We start from the raw sequence: 9448 nt of genomic DNA on the forward strand, positions 1-9448 counted from the left end.
TAAAAAGACTACAGAGTCTCCCAGTTTTCCGAAGTGGAACATAACCCTCCCCTGGGACATTGTACAATTCCACTAATTTTGCTGAATGTGGCAGACCAGTTACAACTCCCTGGGTATGTTCAGTGAGCTGTTAAGAATTGGGCTGTTGAATGACTTCAGAGACAAATTTAGTGAGAAATCCATGACCAAACCTTGTGGATTAAATGTGTGTTTATGTCCATTAATAACTGAGACATGCTTGGAACAGGACTGAAGTTACTGTTTGCAATTTAGTAATGTAAACCACATGTAAAATAAAAAATAAAAAATAAAAAATAAAGTAAGATCCATATTGTTATTTTGCACCAATATCTTTGTCAGTACTTCCCAAATATTGGTTAATTCAAGTTACCTGAGACACTTATGCATTGTCTATAGTAGCAAGTCAGGCAAAAGGCATCTATTCACAGCACAAATTACCTAGAAACAATAATTTTTGTATAACTTGAACCTTACATGCTTGCTATGAAGCCTAAATATACACATTGTAAAGTTTTCCCATGGGAGTGATTTCAAAAACTGTAAAAGCAAAGATTTGGAAACTGAGAAGAACAAAATGCTATCAGAAATCTAGAAAAATAAACAAATATGGTAAGCAAGAGGAGAAACAAACTTTTTCTATTCTGAATATCAGCCCACTCTAAGCCTATTCTCTGAGGAACCACTGCATCCTAGCAGGCAGTTTAGGAACATTTCCAGTTCCATGTCTTCTCTGGTTCTTTGCTCATCAGCAAGAGAAATGGTAGTTTTGAACCAGGACATGGATCTCAATTTTGGCAACAGGACAGGGATTGACAGGACCCTTTTTTCTTTCCCAAGTCCTTTGAATAGAATAGATAAACCATACTGATTTTATGTAAATGAACGTTTTGGTTTTAGCCTAAGTAATTTTATTTCATCATTTCATTTAGCAGAAAATTCTAACCTCTCATTTGTTGTGAAATCACTGCTTTGATGGCAAAGACCAAAGGAAATAGAACCAAACTACATTCTGAGATTAAAGAATCACTCAAGATTACTGCCATGGAAATGCTCTGGACTATTTCCTTGGATAAACCATTTCTGTACTACAGTTCATAGCATCTATCCACTGCAGTATTTAGGCAAGCAACACCCAGATTGCAAACTGTTGAGTTTCCCATATAAATCCTGACTGCTGCCAGATGCACAGGATGCTTCCCCTACATGAATGAGCATCCCTAACTTGGACACAATCATCCCTCTTAATGCAGAAATGTTCAAGAGCTCTCAAGACCCTTAGGCATCTGGTTCCCATTGACTTGCTGCTGTGGCAAGGTGCCTGACTCCCTTAGGTGGTTTAGAACAGTTCATCATCAGCGAGTTTTGTCTGGAAGGTTTGATCCATATTGTCCATTTTCAAAGAATTATTAGATCCAATCCTTTCTACAAAAAGCAAGGGAACCAATTCCAGCCCCCAAGAGTTGCAAGTTGTCAGTTAACAGAACTTCTCACTCTTTCAAATGCTGATGAGCATCAGCATTTCACAGAGACAAAATCAGACACAATATTACTTCATTGTTTCATGTCATTTTCTCCGCACGGAATATAAAACTCAAGTACATTTCTGAGAGAGTAATTATTCCCTGATGAAGTTACCAATATATTTTTCTCAAAATACAAAAAGTTATTGAATACCAAGAAATATGATGATACTTTCAAAGGTAGTTTCTACTAAGAGTAGTGTTTTTTCTCTTTTTGTTATAAAAAATTGAATTAATATGGATTTTATTATTTCCAGGTTTAATACTGGGCTACTGCTACTTTTTTATACCAAAAACCACCAAAAAACAAAAAACACCATCCCCCACAAAAAACCCCAAAACAACAGAAAAAAACCCCCTTAACTAAATAAGACTTTTCTTTTAGATTTTTCCTTTAGTTCTAGGAATTCATCTTTACCCATCACCCCATCCCCAGGTACAAACTGCACAAGAATTCTCTTTTGCTGGCTTTTAGTTTAATGCAAATATTCTTTGTGCTAGATCTCATCTCCGCTGCCTGGTTTTTTAGCCTGTTGTTATTCTTTCCTGCAAGTGCAAGGGAACACTGTAATTGGGGAAGCTAATAGCAACATTTCAAGAGCAGCTAGGAGCTAGCATATTGTGCTCCATGTGTCACCTACATTGTCATGCCTTTTGGATATAGACAAAAGCTCCAGTCTTTGCCATTACACATTCCCTTAAGTGCACTGGACTAGGAATCAAGTAAGCCAAAGTAATCTGCAATGGACATGAAATACAGCAACCCAACTGCTATAGAAACCACAACACCAAAACATTTTGGGTTCTGGGCCTTTTTACTAATTAAGTACCTTTGTTTTCAGGAAAAAAGTGGGAAAAAAAACCTCTTTAAGAACAGCATTGAAAACTCTGGAGTTAGGAAAAAACCTTTAACTGCTAGAGGCATTTTTGAGACAGGTACACAGCTTGCTATTAGCAAGCAGCTCTCAATAGAAACCAAAATTATTTTACTGAACTATTGATCCTAGAAGTGGCTGTATGATTTTTAATGATCTGCTTTTAGAGGACAATATGAGTGTAGAATCCAATATTCCTTTGTATGTGTTTACATAAATAAACCAATAGAAAACCCTTACAATTTTCTTAAACAGGAAGAAAAATCCCTTCAAAGCTTTGCATTAACATTTGCTTGATTCACACATTTATATTATTTTTTCAATGGGATGTTCTTCTTGATGTGCTAGGATGGAGAAAAGTAAAATCATTTAACCTTAATGAGATTCACATATAAGCTCCTCCTCACTTCAAGAATGTTTCTTACTATCCCAGTCTCCCACATTTGCTTCATAGTGAAAAGGATGTTAAAATGGAAAATCAGATTCGTTTGTAAATATTAACCAATGAGCTTCTTAGCAAAGACTGAAAAAAAAATTACGTATACATTCTGTGGTTTCCATTTCCTTGGTTTTATTGTCTTTATGTAAATTCTCCCAGGACTTTTCAGGTTATATGTCTGGAAGCTGCAGCCATTCAGTAGAGTAAAAGCTGAGAGAATAATGAGAAATGTGCTGGAAAAATTCACATAAAAGCTTTGGAGACATGAAAATGGAAACAACAGATACGTAAAACTCTTAACATTCAAAAAAAAATGAATGTCTGCCCAGCATGTGCATACATGTGTTTTAGTGTAGCCCTCTCTGAGTACACAGACATATTAATTGTAAGGACACTGTATAGAGCAGCAAAGGAGTGGTATATGACAATTTTGAGTTGTTTTAAGGATATTAAGGCAATGAGGGTGAATAATCCAAAGGACTTCTGCTATTAGAACCTGGACATATAAATAGCTCTATATGTATTTATCCTGCATAGAGTCTTAAATATCTTTTTATGCAAACAAAATATACAACCAAATATGACATGAAAATGTGTTTGTGAGAGCTCCCTGAACTCTTGTGCATGACAGTAATTTAAGGGTCATGGAATTATGCAGAATCTACAAGTAGGAAAGAATCTTTAGCTGTTATTCTTAAACATTATTTTTCTTTTTTTTCTTCAGTACTCTTACAGAGACTTTGACATTCAATACTAAACCTGTGATGCTAGACTAAGCTTAGTCCGAGTATGCTTCACTATATACAAGTACTAAAGTATTACACATCAAAATTCCAAACCTTTAGCCAAAACTTCATTACTCCAGTTCTATGGAATATTATTTTCAGAGAATTCTGATAAGATGATCTCTAAAACAGATAGGGCTTTAAGACAGTTCTTAACAGGTACCCAGAAAGGGGGGGTTGGGTTCAAGCTGGAAGAATGGATGAATTTGTGCACCTGATTCTATAAGAAAAGTACTTAAGACAAGTAGATAAGAGTGTTCATGGCTTAAAGGAAAAGAAGGCATGTAGGCAAACTAATGAGTACATGCTGTGACCTATCAAGCCCACCACCACAACAGGCAGCAAATGAAATCTCTCTAAAGGGCACTAGAAAGGCAAAGCACACAGCTCAATACTTTACCATTCATCAGATGAGCAACAGTAATGCATGCTCTTATCCCACAGCAAATATAAGTTAAAAATGCATTAACTCAAACAGCCTCAGGCAAAACTACCTGTAGCTAATACACACATAACAATGCAACAGGTTTTTGGAGTGCATACATGATCATTTAACAAGGCTCCTGTGGTGCAAGGGAACTTTGAATGTCTGTACTAACTTCACTTGTAATTGATTATTCACATATAGAAAGGTGACTTAATTTGCCACCCAATTACACTTATGTTTATGATACTGAAGAGCTATACCCCTAGCTTAGTAGTTTTGCTAGTATGGTTCTGACTCATAGTATCAAAATGAGAAATAGAGCTAGACAGAAAAATCTGCCTTTTTATACAAAAAAAATTCAGTTTTGGTATAGCCAGACACAGGTAAATTAGAGTGAGGTTAAAGTTGTCTCAGTGACATGTTATATAGAGCATTCTTTCAACATGCTGAGTTTCAATCAATTTTCACTCTAGTGCATTTCAAAACTGAGGCTTGGCTATTGACACCAGTGACTAAAATCACAGCCTAACTCATCACAAATGGGCACTGCTACTAATATGATGATACACTGCAAGCAGGACTTAGAGGTTTCAGGGGAAAACCCCCTGATGACAGATATGCCTTTTGTACAACCTGAGGCTCATGCTGATGTACAAATTAGTAGGTTCAACATCTTTATTATGCAATTTAATCTGTTCTCATACCAAAAGCCCAAAGCAGCCTTGACCCTTTTTCAGATACTGAGAGACTACACTGACACAAAAAAATAAATCCAAGTATCTCAACAGAAGATATGGAAGGGGTGATATAGTCTCCTAGGTAGAGGCTTGACTAATAACCTCAGTTTTCCACAGAGTTTGCCGCAGAAATAGAAAGAAAATCTACAAGAATGGTCCACAAGTTTTAAAGTCTTCACTACATGTGAGATAGTAAGTATGGCAAACTTGTGCCTAACACACAATTTGAGGCAGCAAAACAAATCTCCTTACAGTTAGAAAGTCAATATTAGTGCCAGAAATATAGATGATGATTATACATCTCTCTCTTAATTTATTAATTTTTATAATTTACAATAACACCCCCTTATCTAAGGAAAAATCATTGTGGAGTTTTATAATGCCAGTTGGAATAAGTAAACAATGTCCTACATTTCTGTTCAGGAGAAATAGTATAACCATTTTATAGCCAGCATGACTTCTGAGAGGAAGGAAAATATACCAATGAAATCCAGACTTCTGGCTACCTTGACAAATTCTGCTTCAAAACTGATATTTCCTGCCAGGGTGAATTTTACTGGCTCTGTAAGCAGAGTGAAGAAACTCACTAGTTCCATAAAACTTCATATGAATCTTTTACTTGACTTCTCAGTTTAGATAAAACAGCACAGTAATTCATATTAAATGCAAGGCTTGTGAAACTGCTTTGGGGTGCTTCACTGAAAAGTGGGCTTGTTTTCAGGGAGCTGGGAAAATGACTTCCCAGATTTTTGTATCTAACAGACACATCTCTTACTTCCTCATCAACTTTCTTTGCCATGTATGTTATCAATCAAAAGCTGTAATGGAGGAACATTTACTATAGCTTGACACAACCATAGATGAATACCCTCAAAACACTTATTTTAATACTCCTTTTAGAGATTAAATAAAAAAATTCCAAAATAGACTTTATTGGGGAAAACCAAAGAGAACAACAAAAGAGAAACAAAACCTACAGCACAAGAAACACTGGCCACCCCTGTTCATACTATCACATCTACTTTGAAGAAGCATACAGCAGACATCTGAACAATCCAATATGTTGTGATCGTAAATCTGTGCTCTAGCCCATCATTTAAGATAGGCTGTTCTCTCTTCTATTTTCTTCTTTGTGTTTAAACAAGACGTAACAAATGTTATTTTTTCAGACTGTGTAATGAAGTGATAATTCTTCTGTATGATTTTCTTTAAGGTAAAAGAAAAGAGTACTAACTCTCTGCCTCACCACCTCAGCCTCTCAGAACTTACTTCCCAAGTATCTCCTAAGTATCTTAAGGTGTTCCTCAGATAGAAAACCAACTCAGCACTGTACAGGTACTTTTAAACCAAACCTACACAACTCAGCAATACTATGACATAGCAACAGTCTTAGCATGAGTTCATAGACAGCAAGTACAAATTTTGGTGCTTAGTATAATGCTGATTACTAAGGAAGAACTGTATTGCTATGCAAGATATTACTTAGCTGGATGTAAGACTGATCATAGTAAAGAAAGTACTAGCTCTCAAATTCCTATGCAAATAATTCACCTGTAAGGAAAAATATCACATTTTTCAATTCAATTCGATTGCTACGTGGTACTACCACCAGCAGATCAATCAACTGAGAAACAGATCCCACTCTTGCAGTGGAAGATCCTAAAATGCATTCTGAGAATGGTCAGGGTCTCAAATAATAACACAAACTTCAGAGAATAAAAAGAGTTCCTTTAATGGTGAGTGTAGAGAAAGAATTATGGGTTTTATGGGCTATTGTAGTGCAACAGATTCATAACCATCTCACTGACACCTTGCTTCTTTTTCCATTCCTTGAAAAAATTTTCCAATGCATTCTAAAACTCTAATGCAAAACTCTGCTGCTTCTTCACGTTAGCCTTTATTTTTCACTATAAGCATCACAATCATGACAGGAGACTCCAAATGCAGCTGCAATACTTAGAAATACAGAAACATCTTTTTGCATGAACCATTTTATTAGAGATGTCAACCTGTGCCCTTTTGATGAAAAGTGAAGATATTTAGAACTCTCACCCTAAGTTTAAAAAAAAATGCTGAAATATTCAGAGTTTTTGTAAAACGGAAATTCAATTTTTCAATCAGCTCTACAGAGACCCACTAGAACACACAGGCCATCTCTTTTCACATACAAGAGTACTCCTCATAACAGAGTTTTTTCCAGACTACTTAGATTTTCACAACCTGTTTTTGTTAGTTTCCTGGTGCTGCAAATGTGGTTATTTGATTTCATTCAAATGAGACATACAGAGACATTCCCACGGTATAAACCCATATGTTTTATCCAGTAAAGAAAAAGAACAGTAATGTGAAAGATTTCTTGTGAAAAGCTGTCTGATGTAAAGGGAAATATCTTTTCTTCTTTATGACATGGAGCATACGCATCTCCAAAAACATCCCTACCAAAATAAAACATGGAATTCACTGAAACAGTTTTCTTCCTCTGTGCCACAGCCCTTCATTCCAGATGTGCCCTATTAAACCAGACAGGCCTATATACACGTGTATATATTAAATTGGATAGTTTAGTCTTAAAAGACCTTGGAACAAGAGATTGTTGGGCATTTTGTGCCTTCTAATGAAAAGCTGCAGAACTCACAGCAGTGAGACTGTTTTACTGATAAGAAATAATAACACCTGAATCCGAACACGAATTACTGTTTCAAGTGCCTTCAATCCAGACCCAGAGAAACCCACAGCTGGAACCCCCACCGGGGATGGTTAGGAATACAGGAATACTCTGCTACATCTCGTTCTGTGCCTCTCAGCATAAACACACCGGCCGCAGCAGGTGATGGTCCTGCTCTGATCTGCTGCGGCCTCACCTCGCATCCTCTGCATCGTGCGGCTCAGGCGACACGATACAATAAAGAAATAAATAAAGTTACTGCAGAGCGTCCAAGGGAGGGCAACGAAGATGCTGAAGGGCCTAGAGCAGAATGATTTACTTAAAAAAAAATAAAATATGTCGCGGTTGGTTTTTATCATTTTAGCGCGGCTCAGTTTCCCGCCCCCGGTTGGGTGCTGGGCCGGAAGCCGAGTGACGCCTCCGTTACCGATAGCTCGATCGCAGCGGACTGACGTCCCGCCCGGCCAATAGAGCTCCCAACGCCGTCCCTCCGGGCTGGGCCGGGCTGGGCCGGGCCCCGGCGGGACCGCGCTCAAACTGCAGCGCCTTGCCTGCTCCATGGAAGTTGTACTGGGGCAGGTGGAGCAGCTGCCGGCGCTCCTGGCCGTGTCCCGCTCCGCCTTGGTGCGGGACTGGGACTCCCTCACGTTGGACAGGGCTCTAGAGTGGGCCCGGTATTTCCAGCACCTCCATGACCGGTTCCGTGCCCGTCCCCAGCTCCGGGAGGCCCTCGGGCGGCGGCTGCGCCGGTCTCAGCCGTGCCCTCTGCTCGGCTTCCCCGCGCTGGGCCGCTGCCCGCAGCTGCTGGGGCTGGCGCTGCTGGAGAACCGCGCTCTGCCGCCCGCCGCCTGCCGCCGCCTGCTCCGCAGCCTCCTGCAGCCTCCCGGCGCGGGGCCTGCCTCCGACCCCCGCGGCTTGGGGCTGCTGGCCCGCCGCAAGGCCGCTGCCCGCCTGCTGGCCGTGCCCCGCCGTGCCCCCGGGCCGGAGCCACAGCTGCAGGCGGAGGCGCGGCTACTGCTGAGCTGGCTGCGGCAGGAGGGGCCGGGGGCCGGGGAGGCCGCGGGGCAGCCGCGCTGGCTGAGCGGGGCTCAGGAGGGGCAGGAGGCCGGGGGGCAGCCGCGCTGGCTGAGCGGGGCTCTGGAGCTGCTGCCCCAGCCCCACGCCTTCGGGGTGGTGGCGGCGGCGCTGGCGCTGCTCAAGCAGGGGCCTGGCGCTGAGCAGGCCGGAGACGGGGATCGGGATGGGAGCAGCAGCCCAGACGGGTACCAGGAGAGTGCTGCAGGAGATGAGTGCACCGCTGGGCTCCTGCTTTCCTGGCTGCTGGGCAACCAGGAACGATTTTCTGCCTTCTGCCTTTGCCTCCCATGTTCCCATCTTGCCTTCCTAGCTGATCACTATTCCCAGTTAAGCAGATCTTATTTGGACCTGTTAACCGGCTGGGGAAGCCACTTGGTCTATGACCCTTTGCAGGGACAGTGGGTCAAAAGTTGCCTTGACAAAGCTGAATTGTCCTGGGAGGAATTAAGGGAGCGCTTCATCTGCCTCTGTCAGGGATCCATGCTGCTCAAAGAACAGACCCAAGCTGCTCTGGAACTCCTGAGGATGCAAGATGGAGACTTCAAAGTCCGTGGCCTGAGTGTGTGGACTGACTTACTGATGGAAGTAGGCTACTCATGTGTGAACACAAAAGCAACATGAAAACTTAGGAAATCAAGTAAATCTGGTTAACTTTATTTGATGTGAAAGGCAACACAACTACTCCTCACTTTGTTGACAACCAAATGTTACTGTTACTGCTGATCACAATGATTCTGATTGCATCTGGTTCTGAAGTCTTTCAGGGAGGCCTGGTGTTTTCTTGTGATTGTACTGTCATTTCTGGTCAACACAGAAAATTTCTTCCTTTTTGGTAGTTGCTGATTAATTACCTAATAAAATGAAGCAAATCCACTGCTTCAAATATGGAGTAGTTTTCTGTT

At 40.9% G+C, this 9448-nt stretch overlaps 1 protein-coding gene across 1 annotated transcript; it reads left to right on the forward strand.

Annotated features, from left to right (window-relative positions):
• The first annotated feature begins 7979 nt into the window (after positions 1-7979).
• FANCF (FA complementation group F) lies at positions 7980-9207 on the forward strand. Its single transcript, XM_084208752.1, has one exon. It carries the CDS (start codon positions 8028-8030, stop codon positions 9165-9167), a length of 1140 nt encoding a protein of 379 aa, XP_084064878.1. The 5' UTR covers positions 7980-8027; the 3' UTR covers positions 9168-9207.
• The last annotated feature ends 241 nt before the right edge of the window (positions 9208-9448 follow it).

This window comes from Fringilla coelebs, assembly GCF_963513975.1.
Source record: "Fringilla coelebs genome assembly, chromosome: 6".
Lineage (NCBI taxonomy): Eukaryota > Metazoa > Chordata > Aves > Passeriformes > Fringillidae > Fringilla > Fringilla coelebs.